The sequence below is a fragment of the Coloeus monedula genome (assembly GCF_965178545.1).
Source record: "Coloeus monedula genome assembly, chromosome: 3".
Taxonomy (NCBI): domain Eukaryota; kingdom Metazoa; phylum Chordata; class Aves; order Passeriformes; family Corvidae; genus Coloeus; species Coloeus monedula.
Genome location: NC_138783.1, coordinates 96,429,711 through 96,446,454, shown reverse-complemented (window position 1 = coordinate 96,446,454; position 16,744 = coordinate 96,429,711). Strand labels below are relative to the sequence as shown.

Sequence of the window (16,744 nt, the reverse complement as noted above, 5' to 3'; positions counted from 1 at the left end):
CCAGTGGGCAGCTCTACCTGCACTTGCAATTCATGAAGTTAGGAGTTTTGATTCTCATCCTCACTCTTGGGGTCCCTCCCCTGCCATGTATCCCTGGCAGAGGGGCCCTGAGGGCACAGACACGGGGTTTCCCTGCCCCTGCTCAGCCTCGTTCCCATGGGTTGGTTTGTGTTCCCTGCGCGGGCAGAAGGACCCTCGGGTGCCGTGACTGGAACAGTTCCTGGGCAGAGCCCCGGCCATGCGGCTGGGGAAATAAACACCTCTGAAACAGCTATCAAGAATCGGTCCATATATATTTCTTTCCACGGGCCTCGTTGATTGATACGCGTGTTGCAGTATCCCCACTGTAACACCTCACTGTATGTAGAAAGAATATTTTCTTTCCCTGAAGTATTGTGAATAATGATCACTATCTTCAAGATAAATTCTAAGTGGGTTATACAGAGGTGGCAAAGCACACTAATAATATGTTGATATTCTAAATATAAACATTGCAATTATATTGCCACAACTACAACTGGCAAATGCCTTGGACACAAAGGAAGGAAGCAAACTTTAATCTTAAGAACAAACACTGCATCAAATGGAGCTAATCCTGTGCTCATGAACCTTGCCGATCACAACTCTTTTAAATGTGTGCTATCATACAGGCCACCAACTGTTGAAGCATGTCAGTAGGAGGCTGTTTAAAAGAAAGTTTTATCGTCTTGGATGCAAGTAATTTAAACATTAAGTAAAATTTGTAGCATAAATGGAAATACCAGTTGAAGATAATCAACACCTTATGTAAAGTACTTTACGTCCTTTTTAACACCTGAGCAGTGAAAGATTTCTTAGTTTTTATTGAAAAGGAAAGGTTTCAGGAAGACCAAATATCAATTTTCTTGGGTAGACTGAAGTTAAGGTATTCTCTCTTTCAAATAATTATCACAATCAGCTTGTATCTTTTTTCTCAATTTGCAATTCTTTGGCTAAAAAAACAAAGTTACATTTTTATACACAGAGATTTCTTCAAAGTTTTAATGTTTATTTTTCAAACTGCTACCTTAAACAACATTTTCAGTTATTGTTGAAAGAGCTTTGTTGGTTTGCGTACCTTTTTATCAAACAGGAATTAAATTTACAGCTTGCCAAGACATTTCCAATTTACAGTTTAAGGAATCTTTAAAATACATCATTCAAGGCCTAAATCATGGTAAATCTGGTATACAATGTACAAAACATAGTCACAGAATAGGTAAGGTTGGAAAGGACTACAGTGGGTCAGCTGGTTCAACCTCCCTGCTCAAGCAGGGTCATTCCAGAGGACATTGCACAGAATTGCATCCAGATGGTTTTTGAATCTCTCCAGTGAGGGAGACTCCACAACCTCTCTGGGCAGCCTGTTCTGGTGCTCAGTCAACCTCACAGTGAAGAAGCACAAAGGGAAGTAAAGCAGTAAAGTAGTAAAGGAAGTAAAGTAGCAAAGCAAAAATAGAAATGCAAAACTTGCATTCCAAACAGTTTACAAATGAAATTCGAAATTTTGGAGCAGAAGCGATATCATCCTCCTTGACTGGTGAATTCACAGGCTGACAGGAAGCAGAGATGACCTAACGCTTTTCCAAATTATTCATAACTCTTCATGTCAACAAGCTAAAAGTGCATGTTATATCCTCTGATATTACGACGATAAATTGCACTCTAAGGATGCCTTAAATTTCAGGATAAATGTACATAAATTTTTAATTCTTATAAACAATTTATATATTTGTACTCATTTTTTGTATACGCACAATTATTCCTCATTATTATTGAACCTACTCCACACAGAAAAGAATAAGTCTTTAATTCTCATGATGTCACATTTAATAAAAAGGAGATGCCAAACGCCACCTGTGTGACTTGATTTACGCATCAGCTTTGCAGATATCCTGCTCACTAGAGCATAGGGTAGGAGCTGTGAACAGGGTAAAAATGGGCCAGACCCAGGCATGAAAAAAATTAGGATCTCATTCCCAATTTTGATGCGTACGCTTTACCGTGACTTGGTTCACACACCAATTTGCCCTGTCTTCTAGCATAATCGTCAACAGTTTCTTGGCTGCTCTGGAAGGAGCTATATTCGGTACTCCACTGCTGCTGCTGCATGAGGCGGGTGCCTCCTTGCCTCGGCCGAGCGCAGCCCAGCACTCCCGCCAGCCATCCCCAGCCACACGAATACCCTGCGGGCTGGAGCAGGGGACGCGGACGGCCTGTGGACGGTGCGGAAGCCACACCTGCTTGGAAACGGGGTGTAAAATAAGGCGTGGCAAACCCTTTGGGACGTGCGGGGGGAGCTACTCGAACAGGCGCTCCCACGCGAGTGGAACGACCGGCTCTTCTGAGGGCTGTTATTGTGCAGCCGAGGGGGGCCCGGCTGCCGCTTCGCAAGGGCTCTACCGCTCATTTTTAACTTTCTGCGGGGAGCGACGGGACCGTCCCAAGCGCCCCTGCAGCACTGAGGGAGCGCGGGGCAGGCGGGGCAGGCGCGGCAGGCGCCGGCACTCCCCTCCACCCCCTTTCCCGCAGCCCCGCCGCGCTGCTCCTCGGGCGGGACGCAGGGTGGAAAAAGACGAGCAGAGAGCACCGGGGCTGTCACAAGGTCCCGAGCCGTGCCCGCCGCGGGGTGCGAGGGCTACGCTCCCGCTGTGTGGCGGGGCCGCGCTTCCCCCGGCCCCTCCCCGCCCCGCCAGCCCTCAGCGGGACGGTGCCGCAGCGGCAGCGGCAAACCCCGCCCTCCGCCCCGCGTGTGGCGCGGCTGGGCGCACCCTCGCCATTGTCTGCGCGGCGGTCCTTGCCTGCTGCGGGCACCGGCGGGCGGCGCGGCGGCTGCGGCCGCGATGCTGAAGGGCTGCGCGCCCCCTCAGAGGCGGCAGCGGGCTCCAACCCTGGGGAGCAGCCACCCCGCCTGCTGAAGACTGAAACTTTGCGTCCCCGCCGCTCCCTCTCCTCCCCCTTCCTCTCGCCCTTCTCCATGCGCTGAGCGGCCGCGGGGCGCCTGCTCGGCCCCATGGACGCCTTCAGCGCTGCCAAGGCCAAAATGGGGGCGAAGAGCGGCGGCGAGGCGGCGGCGGCGGGAGTGGCCGCGCCTCAGCCCGCCGTGCCGGCCCCTAGCCCCGCCGGTCCCGGCTCGCCCGCCGCACTCGAGCCCGTTTCCTACAAGCTGGAGGACCTGGAGACCCTGGCCACCGTGGGTGAGTGCGGGAAGGAGGGGAACAAAGGAGCTGCCGAGGTGCCTATGACCGTGCCCGGCGGGAGGTGGTGCCCCAATAGCCAGCGGCCCCCTTCCCCAGCGCCCTCTTTTTTTGTGTTTTTTTCCCTCCGCCTCCCCGCTCTGCTCCCCCGTCCCCGCTCCCTTTTCTCCCGCCGCGCCACCGCTGGCCGGTGTGAGGGCAGCTGGGGGTGGCTGTAGGTGGCTGTGGGAGGCGGAGGAGGACGCGCCGCAGCCTCGGCGCGGTTTGGGAGCCGCGCTGCGGGGCTGTGGGCATTGTATAGCCCCGGTGCTGCCATGTCGTTGGCTCCGGCTGCGGGATCTGCGGTAGAGCAAGCCTGTACCCGGACCTGGGCTTAGCTTGTCTGTGAGATGACTACTGCCACTGCTGAAGCTAAAAGACCTTTTGGTATAAAACCAATTTATCTGGTTTAACTTCATTTACCTGCATCATGATTAAAAATTCATCATATAAATTAGTTGCCGGGCCAGGAAGAGATCAGACAGGTTAGCCGAATGCAGCTGAGCATATGTCAAACCTGCGTCATGCTGTTGCCCTGAATATTGATACAAAGATGCTTTGCGTGTGTTGAATTTTGGTAGAAGGTTTTCGCACCTGGTTTAAAAGCTTTTATGTTCAACTACATGGAAGTTTTATTCACTTCTTCATTATAGGACTGTAAAATCATTATGGATAGATTTATTCCAGTAAATAATGTGATGCAAATCTTAATTTCCCCTAAGCTCTCTTCAGCCAAAAAGGTATGATAGAAACCCTTTATTAGTGAAGTTGATGGCTTTAAAAATGGAATTGGAAAGGCCCAAGAGTGTTGTTATCAGTGAATAACACATTATCTTCTCTTGAAGTGCGTTGTGTTTTGAGATAATATTCCAGTTTGAAACGTGGGCAGGCATTTTACTGATAAATTATTTGAGATTATTAAGAGACTTCTTGAAAGGGTTGTGATGGGTTTTTTCCTCCAGAAGTGGTTGATTTTCTTCATTACATCATGACCATGTGGATACAGTAGTCATCACTTAAGGATGAAGTTACAGATTAAGACTTCAAGTGAAATACAGATTACAGAAAAATAGTAATTTTGAAAGAAGACATAGTACTCATGAAAATATTCCTGAGGCCAGTGAAGAAATGTGGAAATAATCCTGGTGTCAGCTTTATACTGTATACCTTTTTTAGAGTGTTCTTTAAGATGCTCTTTAGAGGCTATGGAAAGGGAAAATTGTGATTCCACAGGATTTAAAGAGAGACTTAAAGTGAGACTGCCTGTTATGAAGTTACATAGAAGGAAATAAAAGGTAAAAGGAGGAGATAGCTGCCTGTCTAGGCACTGACAGAATACATAGTCTCCCTTCATTCTCTGACTTCCCCAGCTTGATTTTTTCTTTTCTTTTTTCTCTAATAGCTTTGTCTGAAAAGATGACCATTCTTTGCATCTCTTTTGAACTGTGTCATTAGTCGTTTTATAGAGAGAATAAAGACAAAATGCAAAACTGGAAAGGAATGAAACTGCGCAAGGCCTTACCTTGTCAAAGAAACTGAGCTGGCTTGTTGTAAGTTGATTGAAAAATGAATTGAAGATATACCTGCGTGCTTCAGTAGAAGTCTGTGAGAGGGTCTTGCTCCTGACCAGGAAGCAATATAGCAGCCTCAAAGCGATACTGAGACTGAGCACGTGAATACCTGCTCTGAGTGGCCGAGTTTATAAACGATGCAGTGCCCTGCTAATGCTTCTGTAGTGCATCTGGGATCTGAGTCAGTAAGTCTGTGTGCACCTGCTAACATGCTGCATTGGAGTCCTGATTTAAATGGGCTGCAGGTTAAATCAAATAAAGCAAAATACTGCAGGGTAGTAGAGTAGATGTGTAGTTTAGCCTGAGAAACTTTTTTGCTTGGCTTAAGTTTTTAAATTCAGTTAGTTAAGTAAACTGTAGATAGATATCACATGTACTGAAAGAGTATATCTAGAGTTGTTTTTAGCAGTGGTTTAAGTCTGTATTACCTTATCCACCATTTTGATCTCCCTGCACAAATAGATGGGATTAATGTCATCAGTTTCACTACAGCAATTTAGAGTTGTCTGCAGTTTGACTGCTCTGGTAAGGGTAACTGTTTTCTTTGTGTTGATGTTCTTGAAGGCTGTGTGCTCTGAGATAATTGGAGATGGGAGGGGAAATACCCAGAAATTACATAACAGGAAGTTCTGGTATCTCCTTTATTAGAATCATTGCTTGTATATATACCCAGGCTTAGAAATAGTTATGGCTGTGGAAGCTATCAGCTTGAGAAAGTGTCAGAATAGGGAGGTGAGTTCCATGTTCTTGCAGCTGTTTATGAGTAATATTTAAGGTAACAGAGTATGTTGGTGTCTGTGAGATTGTAGTCATCCATGACTTTATCCAGCTTCTCTCTGAGGATGCAATAAAATCCATGTAAAAAAACCCAACAGTTGAATACCTGCTTTGAATATAGCAACTACTGTTTTAAGTATCCTTCATAGTCTCAGAGAATTAAAATCTCTCTGTTAACCTGACCGCCATAATGCAGGCTGGATTGCATGGGTTTTCTGTGATTTCTGGTGTGCCTGGTTTAGCAAAGAACATATTGTGAAGGTGGGAAGGGCAAAAGGGAAGTACAGTTTAGCATAACGATTCAGGGGACATTTGTCTCCCCCAAACATCCCAGGACTCAACTTTTGTTGGTTGTTTGTGGGCCCTTTGTTAAAAGGCAATCGGAGCAGAGTCTGGATTTGCTTTGAAGTGGACTTCCTTAATGCTTAGTTGATAAAGTGGAGTCACGGCTTTGGGGAGGGCACAAGACTGGGGCACATACTGATTTCTGGCACTAAGAGAAGTTAAACAGGAAAAATATTTCTTTAGGGGTACTTCCTGAGGGGTTGAAAATGTGTCTTTGAACCTTTGAAGTGTATGGGTTTTTTAATTAGTCTTTTTATATGAAAGTTGAACACTCTTGCTCTGGAGCTGTTGAAGGTGCCTGGTTGTCCTCCTGGTTGTTTTGAATTAATTTTCCTTTCAAAAGAGGTCGAAATACAAATGTTTGCTCAGCACACTTAGAAACTGCTGTTCAGGCCAGGCTGAAATACTCCGTGAATCTCAGTTAATTTACATGCTCAACTGTGCCAAGATTGAGTTAGTTCTGTGCTGTACAGAAGCAAAAATTTATATGCCGTGACCACCATGTTCATTGAAAGTTCATGGGCCATGCTTATCTGAACTCATTTCAAACTTCTTGTTGGTCTGGTCAGTGAAAGAGGGAGACTCTCAACACTAGTGGCATAGTTTGTGAATCATCCTTGGTTTTGTTGAGAATTTAATATGGGCAACCTTCCTGTTCCAGAAGGCAGAGTGCCTGCAGTTGGACACCTGACACGTATCGTGAAATGGAGATGCTAAATTTTTAATTATGCCATAATGAAAAAGTAATTCAGGGAAGCTAGAATAAGTAATACAGGAAAACCAGAAAGTACTTCTTCACTTTTGAGTAGGTGAAGGTGGGAGAAGTGTTACATTCCCAATTGAAATGCATGGTAATAGGAAAGGTAGAAGGAAGAGAACCAGGAGGAGGAAGATGACAAATTTTTTCTTGCCCTCTCTCCTCTGAGATCTGTTTCTTGCCCACTTTTCAAAGTGCAATGAATTCCATAGCAGGCTTTGTAAATATAAATTTGGGTTTGTGAATCTGTTCAATTGATTGAAATGTTTTAATAAGAGCATTTTTATGCAAAAAGATTCTTTTAAACTACTGTTCCCATGAAGTGCTTTACACTAAACAAATGCAGAATAAAAAATTGGGCATACCAGTGTTTTCATTTTTATGCGCATGGGAAAATTTTAAAAAGTTCATGGGAAAAATGAGGTGCTATGTATTTTAAAATACTTAATTTCTCTATGTTCACACACGTAATATGCTAGCCAAATACATTTCAAGTGGCATTGTAGGTGCAGGACACTAGGTGCACAGCTGTAGTCTAATGCCAGAGTATTGTCTAAGTAAGAAATTGTGCCCCAGAGTAGCCAAGTTCTTTACAAGCAAAGAACACTTGTGTCTTTTTTCCTTTTCCTGGAGGCTTAAATTAGTTCAGTTTCTTACCACGTGTTATTTTTGGTTTCACTACCAAAGTTGTCACCTATTTTAAATTTTCTAAGGGATATATTAGCATTTTTTCCCTGTTTTGTCACCTTCTCTTGATACTGAGATGATAAATAATAATCCATGATTTTACTTGGCAATGTTCTTAAATACCACAAGTTTTGAAAGAAAACATGGTCTGAATGTTGTGACTGTAGTGGTGACCTGAATTCACCGTTTCGTTTGAATGTCTTTGAGACTTCAGTCATAAAGCTAAATGACTTGGATTTTGGTTTCACTCTCTGTATTTCTTACTTCATTTTTCGCTCCCACAAAATGACACTTGTCCCAAAATAAATCATTATTGTTATAGCTGGTGTTGTAGAGAGAAATGACCAGGTGTGACTGAGCTTTCTTCTCTTGCTTTTTCTGTCATCCACTGCTGAGGTGAATTTCAATACCATAATGTTTATTGTGGATTAGGCAGCAACAGGTCCCTTCCCATAAGTTTCTTGTTCTCTTTAGGCTGGAAGAAAATGGATTGAAACAAGTATTCTCTTTTATCTTTCAGAGAGGTCAGAAAAGTGAGAGTGTATGGAAGAAGTCTGAACATGTGAAAATTGAAAGTTCACATTTCTGCTTTTCTATCTTCAGTGTTTAAAATCAGTCTTGAGGTAAATGGTTAGTGTTTGCCTGTCACCTGTTTCTTTTATCTGAATCTAGTTTAGATATTTAATTGATTGCAGAAAGAAATTCAGCATTCTTTTTCTGATGTTGTGAATTTGACTGTGTGTTATAGAACAGGCTTCAACATTCGAATACACTTCTTGAAGATAAGTAATTTGTTAAGTCCTATAAATAGCCCAGAGATGCCCAGAAGTGCCTTTTGCAATGCAAATAATCAAATAATCTGGAACCCAGCTACTACTAATATTTCAGAAGTAAGAAGCATGCAAAACTCACCCACAAAACTAAAAGCACCTAACACTGTACCTTTCCCCTGCCAAGTTTGTGCTTAAATAAAACTAATGTACCAGGTGAAAATACTTCGGAAAAATTCCTCTGTTAAGTGTTGTGTCTCAGCCCAAACTGAAGAAGATAAGAAACCTGAAGAGATGCATAGATTTTAACTATTTTTTTTTTCTTTTTTCTTCTTCAGTGGGAAGAAACAGGAACTTTAAAGTACTAGGTGTTGCGAAAGCATGTAGGCTCTTAGGACTTGACTCAATTTTTTCTGCGTTTAGGTTCCTGACTTTGTACGTCTGGACTGTTTGTAGTGGACAGGGAGAGCAGCCTTTTGGAATGAATGCCTTTATATTTGGGCTTTCATATAATGAAAACTTAGTGAAACAAATCCCTTCCTAAAGTGTGTTTAATCGTGGTTTGGTCCACTTTTAAGGGTGATAGGCAGTATAACTGAAGAAAAAAAACCAAGTGTGGTGGAATTTATATACCACTTTTGTTTATTATGGGAGACATAGATGTGTATACAGCAATGAAGAGTGAATTTTTGTAAAGTAACAGATGGGAACTTGTGTTTACCTTCCAAGGTTTTGTCTGGGCATAAGCTCTTTTTAACCAAATTATTTAGCTTAGTATAGTTCCCTTACTGTTGACACTTACCAGTGTAAAACATTTTCAGTATTAGCTTTTACTACTGAGGAGTAATTTAACATGTTATCTTTTCTTGGGAAAGCATCCTTTTATCTCTGCAATGTTTTAGAGCGTTTTTTAGTAGCTTGAAATTGGTACAGTAAATTTTGCTGGGTACTGTGTGGTAGTGTGCACCTGGGATATTTAGGTGTTAGAGTAGAGCAGTTTTCAAAATAAGACTGTTTCTACTTTCCCATAGGAAGACTTGTCTTTCAAATGACTGAACAAGTGCTGGTTTCATTCTTTAAAAAATAAAGAAGGGAGAGGTATATGATACAACATTCTTTGCTAAGAATGTTCACTTTGTGAACCAGACTGCTTGTACTTCATATTAGAGCACTGGTTCAGTTTTTCGTATAAAATACGGGGATTTTTTATCCTTATTTTTAATACTGGAGTGGATCAAAGATGACAGTCTGTAGGATTTGGTCATGAAAACTTTTCATTTGTCTATCCTTTTTCTTCTGGCCAGTTTCTTCACTCACATCCAAGCTTGAATCAGTTGCTAGCTGGTCCGTTAATTGATTGACAGTAACTTTTGTGTAAATGTGTTGTTGTTTTTCTCCAGGGAACCATTTGGTCTGCTTTATGTTTCAAATCAGACTAATTGTGTATGTGTTTGTGTTATTTATTGATAACTGAAGCACACTAAGTTCAATGAAGGAAGCATCCTTTTCATGTCACTGAGCTGTATGGTATAACCTATTTCTGTGTGCTGCTGATGGTGATGGAATGTTAGACTTGTCTGCTGGGTTGATCTGGTCAGTGGAACTGCTCCCGAAGTATCTGATTTTCTGTCTTGTGACTGTCTATTTGGTGAGGAGAGTATTTCATAGCCCTTATGCCAACAAGCTATCATGTCTGTATATCAAGAGATTAATTTTTATGTGAAATCTTTGTTCTTGTTTCTTTACCGGATATTTGGTTTGAATGTTACCTACAGCTTTCTCAATTGGATTATACATTATGTACATAAATACACATATGTATTTAAGTTTATACTAACTCATAAACTGTAAGTTTTACCATTCTGCAGCTTGATAGAGGAAGAGTGAGAATATCTAAGTCTTCTGCTCATTTTCTGTCAGTGTATTTGGACTTCTTAATGGCTATCACACTTATCAGATCTTTTTTCTACAAACAGTTCATACAGTACCTACAGCATGCAGGAGTGTTTTTAAATTTAATTTTTAAGCTAGGATTTTATTTTACTTCCTTAAAGGATTGGTTCTGAACTAATTTTTCATGGAAGATCATGTACCTGTTGCTAATTTGATTCTAATATGCAATTTGTATATTCTGGTGTAATTATTTATATTTTGTACTTATTGAAGTACTGGAGAAAGGGAACTCAAAACAGAAGAGCTATGTAGTATAAACAAGTATTAGTAGTTGTAACCTGTAACTTAGGCATGTGTCGTTTTTTGTATGTAGTCTTGGTATTGTCTAAGGCATATTTTTAAAAGCACTAAAGCTAACAATGCAGTAAATTATTTTGCCTGGAAGATGCGATTTATAGACCCTCTGACATTGTCTAATACAAGAGGAAATCAGGTGAAGGTGCCAATGTGTGGGATTTTTTTTTTTTTTTATTTGGTTGGTTTTCTTGTTTGTTTGCTTCTTCTTTATGTGATTCTTACCAAGGAGGTAATGGCGGATTACCAAAATCCTATAGAGTGACAGTTTAAGGTGTCCACTATGCTGTGTTTTTTTGAGTTTTGGAATGGTTCTTTGCTAAAATGTAGCTTCATACAGAATGTTCTTGGTATTTGTTAAAGTGTTGTTTTGTTTGTGTTGGTGAATATGATGACTTAGAGCAATTTGAAATATTAATAGTAATGACTCTGCCATTATTGTTGAAGGTGCAGGGTACTCTCTGGATGGAAACAAAGTATCTAGTTAGTACTGCTTTTTATGCCTCTCAGGTATTGCTCCAGTCAGTAAATTAAATGCTCTGAAATGATTTAGGTAGTTGTTAAGAGAGCTATCCCTCTACAGACTCTTCCAAAAACAGGCTAAACTGGGTATAAGATTTTTACCTTGGCTGGTCTGCTAATGAGGATGCACTGTAATAGCTATATGGATGGCAAATGTAAAAATGAAGAGGCTGCTGGCTGACTGTGTTCATATTGAACTTCTGGGTGCTATAATAGCAGACTCCTCATGCCACCTGCCCCTAAAATGATGACAGACTTCCAGCCTCAGACCTCTTCCCTCCCAGCTTGGAGTGGCTTCCTACAGCTCTTGGGTGCAGGAGATGATAGCCTGTAAAGTTTTAATTTGCGTGGCTTGCCAAAAATAACTTCAGAGTATGCATTGTAAAATTTTAGTTTGTTGTCAGGAAGATTAGTGGATAATTTGTTGTCTGTCGCTGGAGAACAATGAGGACAGTGCTGGTCAGTCTATTTCTAAACTGGGATTTTTGTCCCCTCTTTATGAAAAATTTTCGGGTTGCATGTCAGTATGTTGAGTTCGTGTTCTGAGGCCATTAAATGCTCCCTGACTTTTGTGACTTTCAAAGGCCTGTAAAAACTTTGGCACTATGTCTTTATTTAGGCCAGCCAGTTGTCACACTCAGAAATGGTGAATTTAGAATTTATGGTGAAGTAGCAACATTTTTCTTCCTCCTTGTATAGTAATTGACACAGTTCAATTCCCGTATTTGTAGAAATTGCTCATTCTTTTATGTATTTGGAAATAATGGAATTTGGCTTACAATAAATTTAAAAAACATTACTAAAATTTTCCCAGTATTGCACCTTAATTCAAATTACTCTGTTTGAAAGCTTTTGTACATCTCTTCTAGAGTTTTTACAGTGAGTAGCAGTGGTTCCTTGGATCTGTTCATGGAAAATTTTTCTTGATTAAAGTTGGGTTTGTTTTGTTTTGTTTTTTTCTGCTACAAATGCCAGCTGGGAAGAAGCTGTGAGAAAGACAGTGTGTTCTACAAGACAGAGCCATTAGACGGAAAACAAAAGTAACTGAGAAGAATCTGAAAAAAGAGTTAACAGTTAATACAAAATGTTTTCAAAAACATGAAAATATATTTCTTCTGGGGGGAAAAAAAGGATATTTTTAAAAATGTTTTTTTTTCATTTCAGTTTTACACATTCGTTCAGTTTTATACAATGATCACTTGAAAAGTATATACAAATTGGTGCACATCCAATCCTGATGCTGTAAAGCTTGTGACAGCTATCCATGTTAAGTATGTAATAAAATAAACTGTATTCTTTGCTCTAATAAGTAAGGAGTTTCTAGGTTTATCTCAACTTTTTATCTGCAACACTTGACTTACTGTAAGCTAAAAGATTTATTTTGGTGGCAGTGGTGATAATTTTTTGCTGTCTTGGTTCTTAGGCAGGCCTAAATTTTTCGGTGCTCCTAGATTATTGTTGGTTGTGGATTAGAGAGAGTACTGTCTGGTTTGTTTGATGTGGGATAATTCTGTGAAAACAATTCTTTTAGAATTATTTTGAACATGAAATACATATGTGTGCAAGTGATGTTTCTTATCGGTGAATTCTTGATCTGTTGAGAAGAGCTTAAAATACACACTAATCGTAAGTAGAGAAGCAACACTGTGAAATGATAAATGAGGAAGACAACTGGTTTTGTGACTAATTAACTGGTGTCTCAGCAAGCAGTCTTTTTTTTTTTTTGTTAGTCCTGACAGGTTGGCAGGTAAACCCAGCTAACTTAAAGCTAAAGCAGGCGTTGGTTTCACAGTTATTTATTTCATAGTTTAGTGTATGCCTCTTTCACATTGCTTTAAGAGTTTCCTGTGAGTGTACCTGGGTGATAAAAGCCTGCAATATAGATAAGTTTGTCTTTGAATCCAGATCTTAATTGCAAGTGAAATGCTTTGGCATAGTATTAGGAGACGAGGACGTACACCTCTGTGTTAAATACTCTTTTTGAATTTTGCTGACTTTGTGTGGTTGCTGTTTGCATTTCAAAAAAGAGGGTTCCTGGTGAAATGAGGACGTACTAAAGTAAATACATAGTAAGAGAAGGCTGGCAGGCAATGGAGATAAATGCATAGGTGAGGCTGTGTCTTTGGTATGGAATGTTGGAGTTCCTACTAAAAGTGGTGTTGGAAAAAAAAGGTAGGATGAGGGGGCTTAATGCTGTTTTGAGACACTTCCATTTTGTTTAGGTGGGTTTGTATTTCCGGTGTAATTGTTTCTTTTCAGTGCAAAACTGGTAGAACTGAGTGAAAGTGTAACCAGGAGCACAGTTGGGTGTTCTGTATGACTGTAAGTGAAGAAACTGGTGTCATTAGTTCTTGATTTGGTAAGTGTAACTGAATTTGTAGTTTTTGCTTGGTAATACTGGGTGCGCAATGTCATCTATTCATGTGGAAATAAGTCAGCTATGGTGCTTTTTTAATGGGTTCTCTGATATGCTCAAGTTGGGCACTCCTGCATGAAATATGTCTGGTTTATGTCCTGTAATAAAATATATTGATAAACCTCTCTCTAATCTTTGTATGTTTTGGCATTTAAAATATTTGGGCAAGGGGGAAAAAATCTTCTATTAGCAGCTGGGTGTAATAGCTATGGAGAGATTCAGCTCTCCAGATCCTCCCATGATAGTTGAGATTTCTAGTCCATTGGCTTTCATTTTTGATAGAAATGTTAAGAGCTGCATTGTTTGAGAACAAACACAACTTTGTTGCTTGGCCTCCTTTGCTTCTCTGAAATACGATTCTTGATTGTAGTAATAGGACAGAAAAAAAAAGTCATCTAGAAATGCAAGGTCACTTGGGGGAAGGGGGAGCAAAGAGAAGGAGAAAAGCCATGCTGGGTTTGATCACTTTGCTCTGGAGAGCCTTCCACAGTATAGTTGTTATGTTTTATAAGCAAGACAAATCCTTTTTTTTTTTTGGGGGGGGAGGGTGGGGTGGAAACTATTGAATAATTTACCGTAAAGTACAGTCATCTCTAAGTAGTTTTGCATGTCATACACAGATCTCATTTTAAAGACTGAAAGTAAACTTGACTGAAAAGGCCACTATCCTGAAAACAGGTGCTTAGGGACTCTTTAAACATTGATTATACTTAGCTTGTCTACTGGCATGTCCCACAAAGGCTAACATCTAGTTTTTATGTCAAGAAGTATGAAATTTTATTAGTTGTTGGCACAGCTTTCTTCTGGTACCTTGTGAGGAGGTGTATTTTGTGTAGTGCAGTGCTGGTTTCTTCTTCCATCAGTGATGTAGGAGGACCTCATGTATATGAAACAATAATTTCATCAGTCTCTGTCCTGTCTTCTGAGACTGTTACTTGTTCCTAGGAAATCTGCAAGCATCCGAAACAAGCTTCAGTAGCAGTAAATACCTAATATGCCTGATAATTTTTCTTGTTTGACTATTTAATCTGTCTTCAAGGAAGAAGTACACCTTTTGGCTTTTCTACTGAAAACTTAACATGCTTCACCTTTTGTAAAAAGTGTTCATGGATAATAGTATAATAACAATCAGGTTACCCATAGCTTTCAGTTACAACTGATTTGAATTAAATACGAGCTGATGAGCAGGCCCAGATAGATTGGTTTTCTGTTTATTTCTGATCCTTAAATATGTCCCTGCCTTCTAATTTTAGCAGCTTTGAGCTTGTGTACTATTCCTTTACATGTAAATCCTGAATTATAAATTATATTGAACTGTTTTTTCTTTAAATTGAATATGAATTAAAATACATTTCTGTTGAGCTGTGTGCTGTGTCAGGTATAATATTGAGTGACAGCAATGATGTTTCAATTTTGGAGAAACAGTCTGCAAAGGGCAAATCAAGTACTCTTGGTGTGTGAACTATAGCTCATTAATTCAATTAGCTGTAATTTAATCTATCCTATCAAAGTGGTGTTGAATTTGCTCTTCATTACTTCCTTTACTGCAGACTCTGGTCCATTTTTTAAGTATATCAGACTAGGTTCAGGTAATTCTGAGGTTGTATGTGGTGAGAGAATTGTAGAGTAGAAGTAAGAAGCAACTATGGCAGTAAACAACAAAATAAATTAAGCTGAGTTTGGATAAATGGATGCATGTGTATAGATGTGTTATATACTGATATCTCTACTTACGTAAGTGTATGTTGCTAAGAAATTTGATGTATGATGAAGACATACATAGGATAGCAGAGTGAAATAACAGAAAATCTGAAAGAAAAAGTTGATTCTTACAAAAAAAAAGTGAACTCGATTTTGTTTTCAAGATTTGAGTATTCATTAAATCAGAGGATGCTTTGAAATGGTTGAAAAGGACCTAAAAGATCATCTAGTTCCAACCTCTCTGCTGTGCGCAGGGACACCTTCCACTAGGTTGCTCAAAGCCCCATCCAACCTGGCCTTGAACACTTCCAAGGGATGAGGTGTCCAGAACTTCTCTAGGCAACCTGAGTAATCTAACCTAACATCTGGCTTAAACCTACCTTCTTTCAGTTCGAAGTCATTCTTCTTTGTCCTGTCACTATCTGCCCATGTGAAAAGTAGCTATTTTGTTTTGGTTTTGGTTTTTTTAGCCCTCATTAACTGCTGGAAAGCCTCAGTAAGGTCTCCCCTGAGCCTTTTCTCCAGGCTAAACAACCCAGCTTTCTCAGCCTTTTCTCAGCCTGTCTTCACAGGAGAGGTGCTCCAGCCTTCTCATGACCTCTGTGTTCCTCCTTTGGACCCGTTCTAACAGGGCTGTGTCTTTCTTGTGCTGAGAACTTGTACACTGCTCAAGTGGGGTCTTACCAGAGTAGAGGAGCAGAATCCCCTCCCTTGACCTGCTCACCCACACTGGTTTTGATGCAGCCCAGGATGTGGTTGACCTTCCAGGCAGCAAGTGTGTATTTCTTGTTAATAATTTCAAATCTGATAAATTCTTTATTACACATATATATTTACTCTTTAAATATACCTGTTCGGAGACAGCTAATAGTCATTGCAAATGAGATACATTCTATAACCTTGTACGTCAATATTCCTTTTGCATGGGAAAAAATGTATTGTGTAGGGAGTTCACTTCTATCCTTGCCTGTTCATGACATATTGCATCTTTCCACCTGTCTTTTCAGATGTGTGAAATTTGCAAACTGTGTTTAGTACAAACTTTTTGAAAATAAATATTGGACCACAGATGATGTTATGCTTAAAGAAGAACAAAAGGAAAGATTGTACAGAAACAGTGTCCAGTATAGAAATGCCATCAGGTATCAGCCAAAAAAAGTCTATCCTTACTGTTGCAGAATTAATGATATTGTTACGATATATGCCTTAGCCTCTGAAACATACTCCAGTATTGACTCTTTTTCTCTTTTCTTGCAGACTTAGTTTCTTATGAGTCATTTGGAAAATCAGAGTTGTTTCATGAAAGGAATTTACTTGTAGATTGTTAGGGTGTACTTTTTCATAAATTCTCAAATGTTCTCATCCTGGTCGATTTAAATAATGTCAGTTATGTACAGTGTTCTATTTAAATTCTTATTTGTTGGCTTGGATGGGTTCTTTGGGCAGGATGTTAGAGGTATAATAATGGAGAGAGATTGGATCCCAGTTTTAATATGGGAAGGAAAGTGTGTGCATAAAACTCAGGGGAAGGTGAAACTATGGGAGATCGGTAGAGTGGCTTTTCTTTCCTATTAGGGAACTGCATTGTAAAAATAGAAAAAAACCTAATATATCCATTCTGTGTTTCACTCACATTGTGAAATGAAGTTAGAACAGAATTTAAGTTTAGACTTATTTTTCTGCATTGCAGAGAAAGA

General features: G+C 40.2%; 1 protein-coding gene across 1 annotated transcript in view; it reads left to right on the top strand.

Annotated features, from left to right (window-relative positions):
* The first annotated feature begins 2,843 nt into the window (after window positions 1-2,843).
* The window catches only part of PRKX (protein kinase cAMP-dependent X-linked catalytic subunit), a 52,165-nt gene continuing 38,264 nt past the window's right edge, over window positions 2,844-16,744 (top strand). The window contains exon 1 of the mRNA XM_082278320.1: window positions 2,844-3,215. Coding sequence (XP_082134446.1) covers window positions 3,032-3,215 — 184 coding nt within the window. The 5' untranslated portion in view covers window positions 2,844-3,031. The remainder of the gene's footprint in view (window positions 3,216-16,744) is intronic.